The sequence below is a fragment of the Notolepis coatsorum genome, assembly GCF_963971535.1.
Source record: "Notolepis coatsorum genome assembly, chromosome: 1".
NCBI classification, from domain to species: domain Eukaryota; kingdom Metazoa; phylum Chordata; class Actinopteri; order Aulopiformes; family Paralepididae; genus Notolepis; species Notolepis coatsorum.
The window spans coordinates 57,201,089-57,222,958 of NC_140165.1; the positions used below are offsets into that span (position 1 = coordinate 57,201,089).

Here is a 21,870-nt window from a genome sequence, read left to right on the forward strand (position 1 = left end):
CTCGAACGCTGTTTCTTGCCTCCCACAAGCCGGCTGCAATGTGGACTAAGCCATACATAGCACAAGTCCCCTCCAATACCCGAGGTGGCAGCAGTCGCATCTTTTCACCTGCGTGGCGCGATCTTTCAGCGTCAGGGGTCTGCGCTTTGGAGGGGCGCCGCCCCCATCGCTTCCTGATTCTACTGTGCAGGCGCACCAACCGACCTGTGGGAGTCGCTGTCCACAACGCCCGATCCCCACCCTTCAGTTTCCCACCCCCTAATACTGCCAATGTGTATTAGTACGGACGACCAGCTAAACTGAAAGCAATGTGGAGCGCTGGGTTCGAACAGGCGAACACAGCGTCTCCAGCATTCGAGGTGAGCGCCTTGCCCACTGCACCACGTAGCCGCCCTTTTCTCTTTCTTTTTTAAGTTTAGTTTATTTGACAATTATTAAAATACATTACATGTTACAAGTCATGCATCCTAAAATTATCAAGGATAGCTCAAAAAAGTCACTTATTTTCATTGTGGTCCTTGGTCTCAGCAGCACATAGTATTTACATAAACATGTATTACACATATTATCATCAGTATTATTACAAAAAATTAAAAATAATTAATAAAATATGTACAAAATGTACAGATCTCCTACACTAAAACAGGAAGCTTCCTGAGTTACTCTGGGGCTTAACCCTGTGTGGTGTTCTGGTCTGTGGGCTTAAACCTGTGTGGTGTTCAGGTCTGGGCTTAACCCTGTGTGGTGTGTGGTGTTCTGGTCCGTCTTAACCCTGTGGTGTTCTGGTCCGTCTTAACCCTGTGTGGTGTTCTGGTCCGTCTTAACCCTGTGTGGTGTTCTGGTCCGTCTTAACCCTGTGGTGTTCTGGTCTGTCTTAACCCTGTGTGGTGTTCTGGTCCGTCTTAACCCTGTGGTGTTCTGGTCTGTCTTAACCCTGTGTGGTGTTCTGGTCCGTCTTAACCCTGTGGTGTTATGGTCCGTCTTAACCCTGTGGTGTTATGGTCTGTCTTAACCCTGTGTGGTGTTCAGGTCTGTGGGCTTAACTCTGTGTGGTGTTCTGGTCTGTCTTAAACCTGTGTGGTGTTCAGGTCTGTGGGCTTAACTCTGTGTGGTGTTCTGGTCTGTCTTAACCCTGTGTGGTGTTCAGGTCTGTGGGCTTAACCCTGTGTGGTGTTCAGGTCTGTGGGCTTAACTCTGTGTGGTGTTCAGGTCTGTGGGCTTAACTCTGTGTGGTGTTCTGGTCTTTCCCGTTTTCAATATTTACTAAAAAAAGAAATGATAGTGAATTATTCTTATTTTTTCTTTTTAACACCATGATCGCCGGGGACGAGTTAAGACGTCATTCCTAGCCATGCTCATTCTGCCGAAGACGCCGTAACTCGTCTTTGATGTCAATATTTCAAAAATCTGTCATCGAAATCATATTTCTTTTCCGGAGCCCTGAGATGTACTGGTGAGCTCCACTCAACTGTCTAACGGTTCGAGAGCGCCATCTGGTGGCCGATCGGCAGATCGGCCAAGAGGGAGGGGCGCGCCAAACAGGAAGTGCTCATCCATATGTGCTCCGGGCACTCGCGATCGGTAGCCGGACTCCATCTCAACACACTGGATGATCAATCGCTTGCCCCAACTCAATAAACAACGTTATTTGGACGTATATAGTATTATACAACCTGGAAATGGTTAATCAGGATCAACATCCCATAATCGAAAACGGTCTACTCTACTTTGATCATCAATATAATGCATTTAGGGCTATAAATCACGTTCTGAAGAAAGCTGCAGAAAACGATAAAAACATACTTATACTTTAGACCATATTTTAGTATGAATATGTGAATGAAAAAGTTTAACGTTGCTACACCCTGAACAATACATATAGGACATTGAATGGGCCATAATAATGGCAATGTAGCAATAGAATTTAAAAAGTTATAGCCCTGCAAAGAAGGGGAACTTCTCCATAGACAAATAGAGCTGGCAAGGGATGGTAAATTATGAATTTAACCCATGGCGATTAAAGTGTTAACCTGAGACTCATTGGCCTTTGCTCATTTTCTGTGAAGAACATATAAATAAATAACACATTTTCACTGAGTGCAGACTGAGTACCCCCCCCCTACACATTTATATTACATGGTGTTCAGGTCCACTGGATCCCAAAAGTGGGGAAATTATAGATGAAAACAAGTAAATATGTAAAAAGAATTATTACAAAAAGGTTCAGTGTCTGCCTCCACCTTGTTTCATTTATATTTTTCAAGGAAAACATGATTTATTCATGTCTCATCATAACCTTTTATCCCCAAAAAAAGAATAGCCCTTTTATTGATACATGTGATCTATACTGTAGCAGAGGTAAATGGCTAATATTAACCACCTATGCCATCTAGATTGCTTGTAATTGAGATAAATCTAACATGGAATATTTTTTTAATAATTATTTTTACATGAATTAAGTTACAGCTTAATCGTTTTAAAATCCCAATAATGTTGTGGGTCCACAGTAACAAAAACACCCACAGAAGGGTCTAAAGAAGGAAATGTAGCTTATGCAGCTCAATAAATTATAATATCATGGAAAGTTATTTTATTTCAGTAATTCAATTCAAAAAGCGAAACTCTCATAGATTATAGATTCATTACACACAAAGTGAAATATTTCAAGCCTTTATTTGTTTTAATTGAGATGATTATGGCTTATAGCTCATGAAAACCTGTATCTCAGAAAGTTTGAATATTATAAGACATATACATTTTTTATATAGAAATGTCAGCCTTCTGAAAAGTTATGTTCATGTATGTTCACTCAGTACTTGGTTGGGGCTCCTTTTGTACAAATTACTGCATCATTACAGCGAAATATATTGACTTTTCCACGATATTCTAATTTATTGAGCTGCACCTGTATATCCCTCTTTAAACCCTCCTGTGGGTGTTTTTGTTACTGTGGACCCACAATATATAATCTGAGAGTTTCGCTTTTTGAATTTAATTACTGAAATAAAATAACTTTTCCACGATATTCTAATTCATTGAGCTGCACCTGTACATGAAGACACTCTGTGGACAGGAGGGTTTAAAGAGGGACATGAAGACACTGTGGACAGGAGGGTTTAAAGAGGGACATGAAGACTCTCTGGACAGGAGGGTTTAAAGAGGGACATGAAGACACTGGACAGGAGGGTTAAAAGAGGGACATGAAGACACTCTGTGGACAGGAGGGTTTAAAGAGGGACATGAAGACACTCTGTGGACAGGAGGGTTTAAAGAGGGACATGAAGACACTCTGTGGACAGGAGGGTTTAAAGAGGGACATGAAGACACTCTGTGGACAGGAGGGTTTAAAGAGGGACATGAAGACAATGTGGACAGGAGGGTTTAAAGAGGGACATGGAGACACTCTGTGGACAGGAGGGTTTAAAGAGGGACATGGAGACACTCTGTGGACAGGAGGGTTTAAAGAGGGACATGGAGACACTCTGTCTGTCGGGGTGGCTCACCTCCAGCAGGCGGCCGGTCTGCATGGACCAGATGAAGATCTCGAAGGAGTCCTGGGCTCCGGCGGTCACCAGGTCACCGCTCACGTCCACCGCCAGCGAGGAGAACTGCGCGGGCCGCGGAGAGGTAAAGGTCCGGAAGTTTCGGTACCTACACGCGCGCACACACACACACACACACACACACACACACACACACACACACACACACACCTCATCTTTAAAAAGGCAGCTAAAAACCCACTTCTACAGGCAGGCCTTTTAAACACCCATAGTCGTTTTCTCTCTGTTGATTTCAGAATACCGGAAGTGTTGCAGTGGTCTATATCTATACTAGCCAAAACAATAACCACACTGTTACATAAAACTAACCATAACCTTAACCACACTGTCACCTAAAACTAACCATAACCTTAACCACAGTTACCTGAAATTAACCTTAAAGGGGAACTCCACTTTTTTTGGAAATTAGCTTATTTAACATCTTCCCTGGAGTTAGACAAGAAGATGCATACCTTTTTTGTCTCTGTGCGTGCATTTTAGCTTTGGGAATAGACGCTCCGTTAGCATAGCTTAGCTTCATTACTGGAAGTGAGGCAGGACAGTAGCCTTACAGTGCCTTACAGTGTATTGCAAGGTCTGACATTTACCAAACTTGATATGCATGACCTTGGTGGGCTCTAGGTCAACTCCTGAAAAGGGGGTCAATGTCAGACCTTGCAATCAAAAGTTAGGGGGCGCACTGAAATTATGGCAAGGGTTATTAGCCCCCTAACTTTTGATTGCAAAGTCTGACATTGACCCCCATTTCAGGAGTTGACCTAGAGCCCACCAAGGTCATGCATATCAAGTTTGGTCAATGTCAGACCTTGCAATACACTGTAAGGCACTGTAAGGCTACTGTCCTTTTTTATTATTAAAATATTCGTTGACAGCCCTACAAGTACAATTAGTTACTGCACACTACATCACCCCTGAGTGGAACATGGAAAGCCAAACTTTCCCCCACTGTACCGAAAACCCGTACCGAACCTTGACTTCAAAACAGAGGTACGTACCATACCGTGGTTTTTGTGTACAGTTACACCCCGATGAGTTACTTTCTTTATGTATCCTGATGAGGCCGTGTTGCACACACACACACACACAGTTAGGGCTGGGCGATATGGCCTAAATATGATATCACGATATTTTCTGACCTTTCGGCGATACACGATACGCATCAGTGTCACGATGTTTTTCTTTTTTCCCCCAAACAATTCATTATGAGGCTTACCAAGACAGTATTTGAGTTTGCAAGCTAACATTAAAGACAAAATAAAATACCCATGCATTTAGCATTTTTATATTATATATTAGATTTAGATTATTGGATTATTAGATTATATATTGCATATATTTAGCAATGAGATATTATATGATTTAGATATGAAATATGATGAATTGAAAATGGGGGACCCTGATGTAAACAAGACGAAAGTCTTTCTCTGGTCTGCATCCTGATGTTGTTGTATTGAGCTGTACTGTATTGTACCCATGCTGCAATCTGTTAATAACGTTTTCATTCATTCAGACGGCAAACAGAATCATTTTGATTGACAGTCGAGTCTGCCAATTACGTCACACCGCTTGCACCCGCCCTGCTGTTCTTAGCACCAATCGGCAAGCGCGTATTAATTTTTTACTTCCGCCATTGGAGAGCTCAATGACAACAACAATGGTAGCGGTAGCTCCCCGCGGCCGACGTTTAGCTTTTAGCTCCGCAGGATGACTAAACGACTGGAGGCATAATGATTTTACTGCAACAGATGTTATAATAAAAGCCTTTCCATACATCTGTGTGAATGAATGAATGAAAACTTTATTTAACAGATTGCAGAATGGGTACAATACAGTACGGCTCAATACATACAATTGTTAAGGGGATGCAGACCTGAGAAAGACGTTTGTCTTGTTTCCATCAGGGTCCCCCATTTTCAATTCATATAGACATTTATGACATACATAACATACATGACATTTATGGCATAGGGACATATAGGTATTTAGTACTGATACATTTGTGACATAGGCGGTATTCAAATATACAGTACTGTTACCCCTAGATCCTGACAGAGTATATACATATGATGGGGAGGGGACTGTACATTAGGAGGGGGTGGGTGGGTGGGAGGGGAATATACATACGGCGGGGAGGGAATATATACATGCGGTGGGGAGGAGACTGTCTATTAGGAGGTGGTGGGGGTTTTGGGCATTTACGGTGGCCAGTTTCGAATTGCAGCCTCCCGTAGGTGCTCTTTAAGGGCGGTTTTGAATGTGGGCAGGGATTCACATTCCTTTACAGCTTTGGGTAGGGCGTTCCACATTGTTGTGGCATAATTGCGAAACGTGTTTAGTCCCTTGTTTGAGCCGAATCTGGGTTTAACATGATTTGTTGAGCTTCCTCTGGTGTAGTGGTTGTGGTATTCACTGACCTTTGGGAAGTATTTTGACATGTACATGGGCACCCCGGTCGTATAGTGTATCTTGTAGACCAGGCCCATTGCAAGTTGCTGTACTCTGTCGTCTACTCTAAGCCATCCTAGGTTGGCAAAGTGGGCAGGGGTGAGGTGGGTTCTGGGGTTCAGGTCAAGTAGTAGTCTGACCAGTTTGTTTTGTGATGTTTGTAATTTTGTTTTAAGCGCCTTTGAGGTGCTTTGGTACCATGAGGTGCACGCATAGTCATAGTACCCTTGAATGAGTGCTCCTGCCAGAGTCCTCAGGGTATTCTTGTTTACCAGAGAGGAGATCCGGTACAAGAATCTAGTTCGTTGGTTGACTTTTTTTATTACATTGGATGCCATTTTGTCACAGGAAAGATTTGCCTCTAGGATGGAACCCAGGTAGGTAATTTCGTCTTTCCTTGTGACAATATTGTCACCCACTGTAACTGAGAAGCCGTCGGTCTTGCTGAGTTTGTTATTTGAACCGAAGAGAATGGACTCTGTTTTGCCCATGTGTAATGATAGTTTGTTATCAGCGAGCCATATGCAGATTTTGCCTAGTTCCGTGCTGAGGGTTTTTTCAACCTGCAATTTGTTCTTGTCAGAGACCAGCAGGGCTGAGTCGTCCGCAAACAGGAACAAGTTGCAGTCACAGGCTGACGACATGTCATTTGCATAAATTAGGAAGAGTAGCGGTCCTAGTATGCTTCCTTGTGGAACACCACAGCTCACTGTGAGGGGGGGGGATAGAGTACCGTTTACCTCTACCATCTGTTCTCTCCCCTCCAGGTAGGATTGCATCCAGCTCACTGATAGGCTATCAAAACCAATTGCTTTTAGCTTGTCCATTAGAATGGAGTGATTGACAGTGTCGAAGGCCTTTTGTAGGTCCAGCATGACCATGCCGCAGTATTTGCCAGCGTCCACCTCTTGTTTGATGTGGTCGTTCAGTGTGTCTGATTGAAAACTTTATTAACAGACCGCAGAATGGGCACAACTGAGTCAGCACGGGCTGAGATATGAACGACTAATGCTTGCTATATCTAGGTCGACCTCGGACGTTGCTATGTAAATACGCTGATGTTATTGAACGTGTAACTATATAACGTTAATGCCACAAAACGAACGCCTTTGTTATCATAAGTAGTAACTTTGATGCAGTAGTGTGTGTGTGGGGCGGCGCTGTTCAAAAGTTTCAACGTGTGGACCAGATTGACGCGACACAATCCTCTTGGGCAAAACATCACGATATCCACGATACGTTTAAAAAGTGTATCGTTAATGAACTGTACCCGATATTTATATAATATCGTCATATCGCCCAGCCCTACACACAGTGTAGTGAAGAATTGATTTCCTTGCATAACACACACACAACTCGTCTCTCACCTGTGCAGGTCGAAGGCTCGGACCGTGCCGTCCAGAGAGGCGCTGACGACCACGAAGCTGGTGGAGGTGAAGGTGACGCAGGTGACGCAGCTGGTGTGCTCGGAGAACGTGACGAAGCACAGGCCGCTGTTGGTGTTCCACACCTTCACCTGCAACGACGAGCGGTGCTCAGCATTAAAGAAGCAACATCCTCCCCCATTTCTAGGGCTGTATCGAATGTCATTTTATTAAAAAAATTACATTCAAAGCTTCTATTGAAGTTTTCTAAACCCGAATATGTCGTCATATTTTATGATGTAATCATAAAAAAATAAATAATAAAATATCCTCAAACTAAATCCTCAATTTCAATAAAGTGATTAATCTGATTAAATTCGTATTTTTTTTTAACACTTTAACTGCCGGAAGACGCTTTTAGGCGTCCTTCCCCGCCATGCTCAAGTTGCCGAAGACGCCGTAACTCGTCTTTGATTTTTTTTTTGATCCACTTTTTCTCCCATTTTCTATATTTTCTCCCATCCCAATTTCGTATCATCCAATTCAACCCTCCCCTGTCACGAACGCTGTTTCTTGCCTCCCACAAGCCGGCTGCAGTGAGGACTAAGTCATACATAGCACAAGTCCCCTCCGGTACTTGAGGTAACAGCAGTCGCATCTTTTCACCTGCGCAGCTCGACCTCTCAGTGTCGAGGAGTAACGCGTGGGAGGCTCACGCTGCCCCCGACACTTCCTGATTCTACTGCGCAGGCGCACCAACCGACTTGTAGGAGTCGCTTGTTCACAACGTTCGATCCCCACCCTTCAGTTTTTCCCTCCCCGTAATACGGCCAATGTGTATTACTGCGGACGACCAGCCAAACTGAAAAACAATGTGGAGAGCTGGATTCGAACACGCGAATCCTAGCGTCTCCACACTGGTGGCGAGTGCCTTAGACCACTACACCACCTAGCCGCCCGTAACTCGTCTTTGATATCAATATTTCAAAAATCTGTGATCGGATTCATATTTCCTATCCGCTGGCCTGAGACCCACCAAAAAGCCCCACCGAACCCTCCAGCGGTTCAAGAGCGCCATCTGGTGGCCGATCGGCGCAATCGCCCAACAGGAAGCCACTTGGACGATGTGCTATTCACCCACACCACTTCCGGGCACTCGGTACATGTCCCGGCACTCGAGCTCGTCACAACACACAGCGATCCGTTGCCAATAACTCGATAAACAACATGATTTGGACGTATATACCATTATACAACCTGGAAATGGACCGGGTATTCAAACAACCCATAATAGGAAAATGTATACTCCACGCTCATCGCCCAACGGCGCGAGGAAGATACGGTAAGATTCAGCGTTATTTTTCAATGTCTCCTATACTAACTGATCTGATGAACATATGTCCCACATTAGATGAATGGTATAATGTTGCCCACGGAATTATAAACGCCCCTTCACCCATCCGGTCAACATCAGATGACGTGTAGTAACTTCTAGAACCATGTCTAGTTGGAATTTTTTATATCGCGCCGATTGCCATCAAACTGTATTTCATCATCAATATAATGCATTTGGGGCTATAGATCACGTTCTGGAGAAAGCTGCAGAAAGAGATGAAAACATACTTATACATTAGACCAGGGGTTCCCAACCTTTTTTCCCCCAGGGACCCCCAAACATCTTTGATGAAATTCCTGGACCCCCCTCCTAATAAAATACCATAAAATACTTTTTTTTGTCATTTTAATACTTTTTTTTGTCATTTTAATAACAAACTGCTTATACACAGGCATATGCATCATAATTAGACCCACTATGCTTCTTTGACTTGTGCCTTCAATCAACAAATCTCATCTTGCACCATATGTATTTCAAAATGTTGGCCAATATTCAAATCCTGTATTCATCCTCTCAAATCAGGCCCTAAGGCCTAACAAAAATAATAGTTGGTTTCAGGTTGCCGACCGACCCTGCCGATTTAGGTGCGACCCAATATATTTTATGAGTTTTTTTTTTTTTTAAATTAAAAATTAAAAAAAAAAATCCGATTTTTTTTTTTTTTTTTTATATAAAGTTTCATAGAAATCTTAGTCAAACATTTAGTATTATGGATATTAAACATGCTGGCAGAGTACATGCATCCATGTTGTTGTGAACATTTTAATTAAATAAAGAAATTCCCTATCCATAGTCGCCGTGGGAAAGAATAAAATAAAAAAATAAAATAAAATAAATTCCCTACCTACCCATGGCCAAACTGACAACCAACCTGAAACCAACTATTAATTTTGTTAGGCCTAATGGTGAACGGTTTGCATTTATGTTGAATTAAGTAAGAATCCACTGCAGTAAAAATATCCTCACCTCGAGTGGTGGTAGTAAGGTTGACTGACATGAGAATGTCCTGCTTCAGATCCTCATTTTCGATATACTGCACATAAACGATGAGCACAGCCTCGTCTGCGACAGTTGTAGTTTCATCAAGTTGTATGGCAAATGGACCCTTTCTAAGCTTTTCTGACAGCTGCTGCTCGCAATCACTTGACATCTTATCAATTCGGTCTTTCACTACATTGTTCGAGAGTGGTACTGATTTTAGTTTATCCGCCACCTGTGGGCCGCACAGTTTCTAAACAATTTTGATGCAGGCTGGTTTGATAAGCTGCTCGTCAATATTGTGCGGTTTCTTTGCTTTTGCAATTAAAAGCGAACACTCAAAGGAGGCTTCGGTAGCCTTCTGTAAATCACTGCCAGCCCTGCTCCACGCTACTCTAACATCAACGGGCTTGTTCGCCTTGAGAGACTGTTCTTTCCTCCGAAAAAAGTCCGGATCCTTCCCAACGGTTTCTGGGTGCTTAGACGCCTGATGTCTCTTCAGCTAGCTGGGCTTCAGGCTCGAGTTTGCCAACTTTTCTCCACAAATCACACACTCAGGTCATTTGTCTGGTCCCTCAGTGAAGCCCATGGTGATGTAATTTCCGCGATTGCTGTAGGTCCTAACTTTTTTTGCAGATGAGCTGCCGTCATCTCCTTTTCGTTTGTCACACATTTTCGCCTCTGGCGGCTGACTGCAGATGAGCCGAGAAAGTTAACTAGCGTGCTAGGCTAGCTACGGAAAGTGATACAGTCAACTGATTCGCGTTTTAGCGGCTACCCGGTAGCCTACTGTTAACGTTCAAAAATCATGTCTAGATGTTTATCTATTTATCTTTATTTTTTATTGTAGTGGAGAGACTATTCATGCTTCTGATGATAAAAATATGTTAATTAAATATTTCTCTGAAAGAAAAAAATTTAAAAAAAAAAAAAAAAAAAAAATACCTCAAATCATCTGTGGTCTGGCGGACCCCCTGCGCCCCCTGGCGGACCCCCAGGTTGGGAATCACTGTTACTTTAGTATGAATATGTGAATGAAAAAGTTTAACGTTGCTTCACCCTGAACAATACATATAGGACATTGAATGGGCCCTAATAATGGCAATTTAGCAATAGAATTTAAAAAGTTATAGCCCTGCAAAGAAGGGGAATTTCTCCATAGACAAATAGAGCTGGCAACCTACTGTATATCATGAATTTAGCCTTAGGCAATCAAAGTGTTAATCCACTTTTTCTCCAATTTTCTATATTTTCTCCCATCCCAATTTCGTATCATCCAATTCAACCCTCCCCTGTCACGGACGCCGTTTCTTGCCTCCCACAAGCCGGCTGCAATGTGGACTAAGTCATACATAGCACAAGTCCCCTCCGGTACTTGAGGTAACAGCAGTCGCATCTTTTCACCTGCGCAGCTCGATCTCTCAGTGGCGAGGAGTAACGCGTGGGAGGCTCACGCTGCCCCCGACACTTCCTGATTCTACTGCGCAGGCGCACCAACCGACCTGTAGGAGTCGCTGTCCACAACGCCCGATCCCCACCCATCAGTTTCCCACCCCCTAATACGGCCAATGTGTATTAGTACGGACGACCAGCTAAACTGAAAGCAAATGTGGAGCGCTGGGCTCGAACTGACAAGCCCAGCGTCTCCAGCATTTTGTGGCGAGTGCCTTGCCCACTACGCCACGTAGCCGCCCAAATTAGTATTTTTTCTTATAAATGAAATCAACTTTCTTTAATGAATATAACTAGTCAGTTTTGTCAACATAAATAATCCAATAAGGGCACGGTTGGTACGAAAGTGATGGTGACGTCTTGATGGAGCGCCGAGTGCCAAGCGGATGCAGACGGGCTACATCATTTATGATAAATGTTTTATTTTTATGACGAGTCATATACTATAATAGTATAATACTATAATATTAGTGTAGCCTAATCTTTATCTGCAACTGTGAAGAAAAAACCCATTGGTTTAAACAGAATGAATAGACATAAAAATGTTTTATGTTGATTTAGAATTTGAACGTCAACATTATGAATGAAGCTCTGAAGCTTCGAACTATTCGGTACAGCCCTACCCATCTCTCTCCCAATTTTCTCTCTCCGACTGTCCTATCAATGATTTACTCTGACTAGAGTTTACACCAGCAAGCCAAATGGCTTGGCATACACCGTTGGAATCTGACGAACGGGGAAAAGGCAACTCACTTTGCCGTCGTCGCCCCCCGTCACAATGTACTGTCCGTCTGGAGAGTAGGCCAGGGCGGCCATGTTGTTGAAGTGGCCCTGCTGCTTGAAGACGTAGGACTCGCTCTGCCACTCCCACACCAGCAACTGACCCATCCCTACAGACACAGGAGAAGATATAACACCAGCAACTGACCCATCCCTACAGACACAGGAGAAGATATAACACCAGCAACTGACCCATCCCTACAAACACAGGAGAAGATATAACACCAGCAACTGACCCATCCCTACAGACACAGGAGAAGATATAACACCAGCAACTGACCCATCCCTACAGACACAACAGATACAGGAGAAGATATAACACCATCCCTGTGAAACAACAGACACAGAAGACATAACACCAGCAGCTGACTCATCCCTACAGACACAGGAGAAGATATAACACCAGCAACTGACCCATCCCTACAGACACAGAAGATATAACACCAGCAACTGACCCATCCCTACAGACACAGGAGAAGATATAACACCAGCAACTGACCCATCCCTACAGACACAGGAGAAGATATAACACCAGCAACTGACCCATCCCTACAGACACAGGAGAAGATATAACACCAGCAACTGACCCATTCCGGGGAAACAACAGACACAGGAGAAGATATAACACCAGCAACTGACCCATCCCTGGGAGACGAGCCACAGACACAGAAGATACAAACAGGTCAAAAAGGAAAAGCCAACATGATGGATTGAAGCTATCTGGCTGCAAGCTAGCCTAGCTTAGCACAAATGAATAGAAGCGGATACGGATCAGCTAGGCTGCAAATGTTTTTGTCAATAAATTGTCAAGACGTTCTCTAAAATGTAGCTATTTATGCTCAACTCTCTTTTTCTTCGGGTTTACAGTATTGTATGATGACAGTAGCAAAAATTTAAACCATTATCAGGCAGCTCTGATAATGCTTAGCAGTGTTAACTGCTGTATTTTCTGTTGTCCGTTACTGTGGCTCTATGTTCCTGTGTATTCATATTGTTCTCCGTTTCCCCTGTGGTTCTATGTTTCTTTGTTTTTTCTTTCTGCCTACCGTCAGTGACTTCGGGTTACTGAGAAGCGCTCTATAAAATAAATAAATTATTATTAACGTTTAAATCCAGAAATAATTTCCAAAGCGTGGCTACGTGGTTACCTGAGCAGCCAAAGCCAATCCAGTCCCCAGTGGTGTTTATAGCCACTGAAGCAATCCGCTGGTCTGCGATACTGGAGGGGCAAACGGACAACAGTTAGTCAGCAACAACAAAACAGCTCTATAATCTTTAGATCATACAGGAATATTGACGTTGAGATGACATGGCAATGATTTACTTCTCAATCAACTTTTGTAATGCAATACGCGTGCACTAATGGTACTTTAAGGCACGCCACCAGAGGGATACATTCTACACCAGCAGCACGGCAGAAGGGACAGTTTTAATTTTTTCAGAGGCAATATCATTATCATAACATAAAAGTATAAAACGTTGTATTTAGTAAACAGTCATTTTAACACCATTGCCTGTTTAACACATCTTGCTGCTTTGATTTCAGTCCAACCTTGACAAGACGATTAAGAATCGCGGTCCGCTGAGAGTATTGTAAACAGTGAGTATTACGACCGAGTTATATGTAAACAGAGCCAAAAAGCGCTCTGCTGGACAAACTGATGACACCATTTCTAAATTATCCCAAGCATTTCTCTCTGCATTATGTTCTGCTAAAAATAAATAATGCTAATATTGGCACCTGTCCTGGTCGATACCGATATGTCTGCGATGGGCCAATATTAAATAGGACGATTAAATCGGTCGGGCTCTGATTACAGAGGAAGAAAGGAGGGAGGAGGAGTGGGCTTCCTAATCTGAGGGAGTGAAAGGAGGGAGGAGTGGGCTTCCTAACCTGAGGGAGTGAAAGGAGGGAGGAGTGGGCTTCCTAACCTGAGGGAGTGAAAGGAGGGAGGAGGAGTGGGATTCCTAACCTGAGGGAGTGAAAGGAGGGAGGAGGAGTGGGATTCCTAACCTGAGGGAGTGAAAGGAGGGAGGAGGAGTGGGATTCCTAACCTGAGGGAGTGAAAGGAGGGAGGAGGAGTGGGCTTCCTAACCTGAGGGAGTGAAAGGAGGGAGGAGGAGTGGGCTTCCTAACCTGAGGGAGTGAAAGGAGGGAGGAGTGGGATTCCTAACCTGAGTGAGTGAAAGGAGGGAGGAGGAGTGGGATTACTAACCTGAGGGAGTGAAAGGAGGGAGGAGTGGGCTTCCTAACCTGAGGGAGTGAAAGGAGGGAGGAGTGGGCTTCCTAACCTGAGGGAGTGAAAGGATGAGTGGGCTTCCTAACCTGAGGGAGTGAAAGGAGGAGTGGGCTTCCTAACCTGAGGGAGGAGGAGTGGGCTTCCTAACCTGAGGGAGTGAAAGGAGGGAGGAGGAGTGGGCTTCCTAACCTGAGGGAGTGAAAGGAGGGAGGAGGAGTGGGCTTCCTAACCTGAGGGAGTGAAAGGAGGGAGGAGGAGTGGGCTTCCTAACCTGAGGGAGTGAAAGGAGGGAGGAGGAGTGGGCTTCCTAACCTGAGGGAGTGAAAGGAGGAGTGGGCTTCCTAACCTGAGGGAGTGAAAGGAGGAGTGGGCTTCCTAATCTGAGGGAGTGAAAGGAGGAGTGGGCTTCCTAACCTGAGGGAGGAGGAGTGGGCTTCCTAACCTGAGGGAGTGAAAGGAGGGAGGAGGAGTGGGCTTCCTAACCTGAGGGAGTGAAAGGAGGGAGGAGGAGTGGGCTTCCTAACCTGAGGGAGTGAAAGGAGGGAGGAGGAGTGGGCTTCCTAACCTGAGGGAGTGAAAGGAGGGAGGAGGAGTGGGCTTCCTAACCTGAGGGAGTGAAAGGAGGAGTGGGCTTCCTAACCTGAGGGAGGAGGAGTGGGCTTCCTAACCTGAGGGAGTGAAAGGAGGGAGGAGAAGTGGGCTTCCTAACCTGAGGGAGTGGATGAGGTTGAACTCGGGGAGCTCGTGCAGGTGGAAGATCCCTGAGGCGAAGCCTGTGACCAGGATGTGTGTCTTCTTGTGGAAGGTGGCGGCCGTCAGGTTGTTGAACTCCCCCTCCTTGTTGAAGTGATGTCTGAGAGAACGAAGAACAAAAGTCACACATATATATTTATATTAGGGATGCGCTTAAATTGACATTTTGGGGCGATACCGATATTAACATTTCTGTTATGACCGATAACCGATATGATCTGTATAAATAAAACGCATTTCTATGATAATTGAATGCTGTGCATGCTACTGAAACTGTTGTGAAGGGCCAGATTAAAGCTGAGAATCTACGTTTTTATTGTTTTATATAACTTTTATATCATTTATATATATAAGCTATATCCCTTTAAGCCTGCGTTTGAATCCTAGTAATATTCACTTTCCTCATTGGATAATGCCCTTGACGTTCTCGGCGCCAGGCAACGCGCCCCTGAAGTCAGGTTCAAAGGCGAGTCTGGGCATGTTGGAACATGCCTGGTGCCGGCGCATTGATTCGAGACGAGAGCTGAGGCTTGGCACTAGAAAGCCACTTAAGTATATATATCGTGGAAGGCGCAGCAGCAGTGGTGTGATTCTAATGTAGTGTGAAGCAGTTCGTCTAAACAGAGTGTTGTGAACCTAACGTGAATAAGTAAAAGTGTCAGATCTAATGCAGTAACGTCAAGTTCGACTTAGCTTAATGTGAAGTAAAGAGTCGTTGTAGGAGCTATTTGATGGTTTTTGTGCTTAGTTTGTAGTTTGTTAAGTTCATCACTGGGTGGCAGCACGGAGCACTGGGTGGCAGCACGGAGCGCATAGGTTTTGAATAAAGGCACAGGTGTATGCTATGTCAATCAAGGTATCTAGGTATGGGTGACGGAGAGATCTCACGGTTTTTACCGCACGAACACACGCACGTACCCTCGCTCGTTTTCAGTATTATTAACAGCATTATGCAGAAATTATTGTTTGGCTCATCACATGTATTAAGTTGAATACTTCAATTAAATGGGAACTTCACCCAACGGCAGGTGACACGGACTCGACATTGTGTTTTTTATAATTGCGCATCAAAGACGAGGAATCCCCGCACCCAACCGAGCGTCTATCAGAACATCAAGATAGCCGCTACACAAGTAAAAACCCGATCTTACTTGGACAAATGGAGGATTTTGGAACCTGGCTTGGAATGCTGCTTCTGGATAAAGATCATCATCCCGAGATAGCACACCAAAGGAGGACTGGTTAGTGTATCGCACTGGGTTGCTTGCTAATGGAGCAGCAGCATTGAAAGTTTTGTTGTTATTGTATTGACTTTTTTTCACGAGAGAGACTCCAGTCTCTTAAAGGAACAGTACGTATTATCAAAAATGAGTTTACGTCATGATATTGTGGAGCCCAGCCAAGGGCAAAATGTTTGTGAGCCAAGAATAAGAAAGCCTTCTTTAAAGGGATTATCAATTTTGATTGAAAGGCTCCAAATGGACAGAAATGCATATTGTACACAAGCAAGGAAATTGAAAAGGGAAATCATCACTCTTCTAGTTTCCAATGACAATGTAAATCTTGTGCACCAAAATCTAAAACAGTTCAAAGCTCTATGTCAAGTTGCCTCTGAGGCACATAATACATTGATGACTGAGTATCCTACAACTGAGGATACGCAGAGAAAGCAGGACGAATGGTTTTATGCAACAAAGGAAACAAATGATACATTTGTAAATGAAGTATCAACATGGTTGAGCGAAAATGGGATTTTTCAGGTCAATGATGATAATGCTGAATTGGAAAAAATTAAATCTGATTTGCATGAGGAAATTAAAGCTGGAGACAGTGCGTCTAATGTGTCTAGTAAAAGGTCAAGCAGAAGAAGCAATGCCAGTAGAGCATCAGGTTCTAGTACTGCATCTGCACGTTTAAATGCCATGGCAGAGAAAGAGGCTTTAATGGAGCAAACCGCTGCTCTGCAAAGGAAACATGAAATAGAGGCACAAGAGGAGAAACTCAGACAGGAACAAGAGAAACTCAGAAAAGTTAAGGAGCAACTGGAGCTTGATACACAAATGGCTGTTGTTACTGCAAGACTTTCTGTGCTGGAAGGCAGTGCTGTTGGAGGAAAGGCCCCTTCAGATGGAATGAATTCCTACCTGAGCAAATCTATGAAAGAGCTGAGACCTCAATTCAACCTACAGGCAACTGCATTTGTGCCGAAGGAGAACACCCTGATTTCGGATCAAGGCTCAAGAGCGCCACCTATCTTTTCCACATATGATGTGTGACCAAAGGTGAATATGCACACACACTTTCAGGAGAAAGTACAACATCATGGAATTCCACAAGCAAAGGATACTACTCTCATGCCACAGTGGCAACCAAACACTGGGACGTCTCTCACCACTACTCTAAAGCATCAGTCTCAAAACGCTTTCACAGCCTCCACTGCTGCACCTCGTAGGTCAGTAGCTGCACAGGAACGACAGCCTACACAGAACGCTGCAGTGCAAAATACAGTGGACCAGGATGCCATTTGTGGAATCATGCAAAGGCAGAATGAACTCACCACATTGCTCATTCAACAGCAAATGTTATCTACTTTACCAAAAAGAGATATAACCATATTTGATGGTGATCCATTGCACTTCATTTCCTTTGTTAGGACATTTGAACATTGTGTTGAAGAGGTAACATGCAGTTATCAAGACTGTTTGTATTTTCTGGAGCAGTACACCAGGGGGAAGCCCAGAGAGCTGGTGCGAAGCTGCTTACACATGCCACCACAACAAGGATATCAAAGAGCAAAAGGTCTTTTGAAAGAACACTTTGGTAATGAGCACAGGATAGCAACAGCCTACATGGAAAAAGCCTTTCGCTGGCCTGTTGTTAAAGCAGAGGATGTAGAGGCGCTGCAGGAGTTCACGCTGTTCCTAAGAGGGTGCTGCAACGCTATAACAGAGATACAGTACATGGAGGAGATGAACGTTCCATCAAACATGAGGAATGTTATGATGAAATGGCCTTACAAGCTGCGGGAAAGATGGAGGTCTACAGCTTGTGAGATACAAGAACGGCAAGGCTACAGGGCCACCTTCCCAGAGATGGTAAACTTTTTGGAGAAACAAGTCAAAATATTGTCTCATCCCATTTTTGGTGACATTTCAGATGCACAACCAAGCATCACATTAAAGCCTGTAGATAAGAGCGCGCCGCTACCCAGGAGCAGCATTAAAGGAAGCAGTTTTGCAATAACCATCGCAACCAACCAAGCTGAAACTGTGCCCACAGTGCACATGATGCCAAAGCAGCCTACCGTAACTAAGGAGTTGTCCTCAGAGGCCTGCCTCTATTGTGAAGAGCCACACCCGACTATTCAAGTTTCTTTAATAGTTGTCATACAGAAGTACAGAATACTTTCATACAAAATGCTTCTTACTGTTACGCTCCAGAGACTGTGCTAGACAAGATAGTATCAAATAACATAGTATAGCATGTAATTTAGAAGAAGAAAATGAGGTCACAGTGTTCGGTATAGACATATGTACAATGTTCTGAGTTACCATATAATATACAATACTATGCAGTGTACTAATGTACAGTACTATATAGTGCAAAGCAGAAATGGGATGAGGTACAATTTAGGTACAATTTACAGTAAGGTGTACGAGTTGTAGTGCAATCCTTCATCAATAAATATAAAGTGTGGGGAGTGGGTGCTACAGTGTGTTTGTTTAAAGTGGGTGTGTGCTATAAAGTGTGTGGAGTGGGTGCTACAGTGTGTTTGTTTAAAGTGAGTGTGTGCGTGTGGATGTGTGTGCTATGTGCGTTTGGTGGTTGTTGTTGTGTAGTGTTCATTGTTCGTTTAGCAGCCTGATGGCCTGGGGATAGAAGCTTCTTCTGAGTCTTTCTGTGCTCGCCTTGAGACTCCGGTATCGCTTGCCTGACCGCAGCAGTTCAAAGAGGCAGTTGTTCGGGTGACTGGAGTCTTTAATGATTCTCTTAGCCTTGCCCTTGCAACGCTTGTTGTAAATGTTCTGGAGGGTGGGGAGCCCCCCTCCAATTGTGCGTTCGGCTGAACGTGTCACTCTTTGTAGTCTGCTTCGGTCTTGTGCAGTATTCTGCATGTCCACAACAACGACAAATTGACCAAGTCACAAGAAACACCAGTCAGTAGTGCACTTGTGTCTCTTCAGGCATGTGGTTGTACTGGGGCCGGAGACCACGACTGTACCCTTTCCATTGTTCCAGTACAGTTGAGATCCAAGAAAGGAAATGGAGTGCTGCAGACCTACGCCTTCTTAGACCCAGGAAGTACAGCAACCTTCTGTACCAACCATCTTATGAAGAAGCTGAATCTACAGGGTACAAAGACCAACATTCTTATGCGCACTATGGGTCAAGAAAAGGTCATTGAAAGCCAAATCCTTACAGGACTGGAAGTGTCCAAGTTGGATAATAACCACTTTATGGAGCTCCCAGAAACGTTCACACATGAAACAATCCCTGTTTCAAAGAGTAACATCCCTACTCAGCAAGATATTGAAAAATGGGAATATCTGAAGGGTATCAGGATCCCAGAATTGGACGCTGATGTTGAACTTTTGATTGGAGCTAATGCATCAAAACTCATGGAACCCTGGGAAATTATCAACAGCCAAGGTGATGGACCTTATGCCGTGAAGACCCTATTGGGGTGGGTCGTCAACGGTCCTTTGAGGGGTAATAATGGTTGTCAGAGAAGCTGCTCGACCATATATGCCAATAGGACATCCATTGTCAAACTGGAGGAGCTGTTGGTCTCTCAGTACAACCAAGAGTTCAACGAGAAGTCACTGGAGGAGAAGCAGGAGATGTCAAGAGAGGACCTGAGATTTATGGAGATCTTGGATAAGTCTATTTGCATGCAGGAAGGACATTATTGCATGGACTTGCCTTTTAAAGTGGATGACATCACCATGCCAAACAACAGGTGCATTGTGGAACAGCGCCTTCAGGGTCTGAAAAGAAAGTTTGAACGGAATAAGGGCTACCAAAATGAGTACACAGATTTTCTTACTCATGTGATTGACAGTGGCTACGGAGAAATTGTGCCTCAAGTCCAGCCGGACTACAAAAATGGCAGTGTGTGGTATCGCCCTCATCACTGGGTGTGCCACCCAAAGAAGGAAAGACTGAGAGTGGAAAAGCGAGCACACACCAGACGTGGAATTTTTCCAATCGTCAGTCCCAGTGACCAGTTGGGGTTCTCATCACCATTCACCTTGCTACCAAAACTGTTGTTGCAAGAAATGTGTCGAAGGAACATGTCTTGGGATGACCCCATACCCCAGACATTCTCACAACGATGGGCAAAGGGCTTGTACGGGCAGTACGGTTGAAGACCAAGACAGGGCAGTTGGAGCGGCCCATATCCAAGCTCTTTCTGCTTCAAGAAGCAGTGTAAGGTCTGGCGGTAAAGGTCACGACCCAACGTTGAGTTACGTGCTGGTAACCTCTGGCTCAGAGAAGAACCAAGAACATTTGTTACAGCTCCTTTTTTCTTCTTTAATGTAATTGTTTTCCACCTTCACATTTGGGGCCGGTGTGTAGGAGCTATTTGATGGTTTTTGTGCTTAGTTTGTAGTTTGTTAAGTTCATCACTGGGTGGCAGCACGGAGCACTGGGTGGCAGCACGGAGCGCATAGGTTTTGAATAAAGGCACAGGTGTATGCTATGTCAATCAAGGTATCTAGGTATGGGTGACGGAGAGATCTCACGGTTTTTACCGCACGAACACACGCACGTACCCTCGCTCGTTTTCAGTATTATTAACAGCATTATGCAGAAATTATTGTTTGGCTCATCACATGTATTAAGTTGAATACTTCAATTAAATGGGAACTTCACCCAACGGCAGGTGACACGGACTCGACATTGTGTTTTTTCTAATTGCGCGTCAAAGACGAGGAATCCCCGCACCCAACCGAGCGTCTATCAGAACATCAAGATAGCCGCTACAGTCGTCATTTTAGTGTGAATCGTGTTACAGCAGTTCGTTCGTGTGCGGCATTACCAAGTAGTTCATTCGTTTAGTAACTAGTGTAAAACCTTAGCAAGTGTGCGTGGACTTAGTAATTAGTGCCAGTACACGAGGAGGGCCTAGTCGTGGACCTACTGGACATGTGCATATTGGAACCTACTGCGGCGATTGCAGAACCAGTATTGGTTGGATTATAGTGATTGTGGAACGTACTACCGTGGAGAAGAGCCTAGTTTATACCCACTGTCGTTTGGATTTAACCACCTTGAAGATCTTACCTCGGGCTAGCTTCGAGGACCGAAGCTAGCTGGCTATCATCATTGCTATCGAGCAATTGGATTACAGCTATTGCTTTGCTGCTGAGCATTTGGATTATAAGGACTGGATTCCGTACGAGAACCCCCTTTCTTCAAGTGAACAGACTGAGTATCCGAACATTCTTCCTTCCTCCAGAGCTTACATCTCTGGGAGGATACCCCCTGTCTCCAGCGGTACCATCGTTTCCCCCTATAGTGCCATCCCACGCCAGGCGGCGTTTAGTCTAGTATCCCAGCTTAGGAATTATTCGTTCCAACTGACTTTGCTACTCACTGACTTTATTCATATTCTTCGCCATACAAGCGCGACCATTAATTCCCATTCTGTACAATTACTGCATAATAATAAATACTATAAATGATATTTCTTTGTCACCGTGCCGTCTTATTCTGAGTGTCTGCCATATTATAACTGTACTGTCTGGCAAGTAATAATAATAATAATTAGCAGTGGTTTAATCTATCACAATCTTTAATACAGTCAGGGTTTTGTAACCCCTCAGTTACAGAAACAATGTTAGCACACAATCCTGTGCTGCGTCGTTGTCACATGCAAGTAATGTTACCCAAAC

At 44.2% G+C, this 21,870-nt stretch overlaps 1 protein-coding gene across 1 annotated transcript in view; it reads right to left on the bottom strand.

Moving 5' to 3' along the window:
* The window catches only part of pwp2h (PWP2 small subunit processome component), a 68,205-nt gene that overhangs the window by 16,903 nt on the left and 29,432 nt on the right, over nucleotides 1-21,870 (bottom strand). Inside the window, exons 8-12 of the mRNA XM_084323591.1 lie at nucleotides 14,928-15,071; nucleotides 13,127-13,197; nucleotides 11,952-12,088; nucleotides 7,376-7,524; nucleotides 3,504-3,651 (exon numbers count right to left, since the gene is read on the bottom strand). Of these exons, the coding sequence (XP_084179717.1) occupies nucleotides 3,504-3,651; nucleotides 7,376-7,524; nucleotides 11,952-12,088; nucleotides 13,127-13,197; nucleotides 14,928-15,071 (649 nt within the window). The remainder of the gene's footprint in view (nucleotides 1-3,503; nucleotides 3,652-7,375; nucleotides 7,525-11,951; nucleotides 12,089-13,126; nucleotides 13,198-14,927; nucleotides 15,072-21,870) is intronic.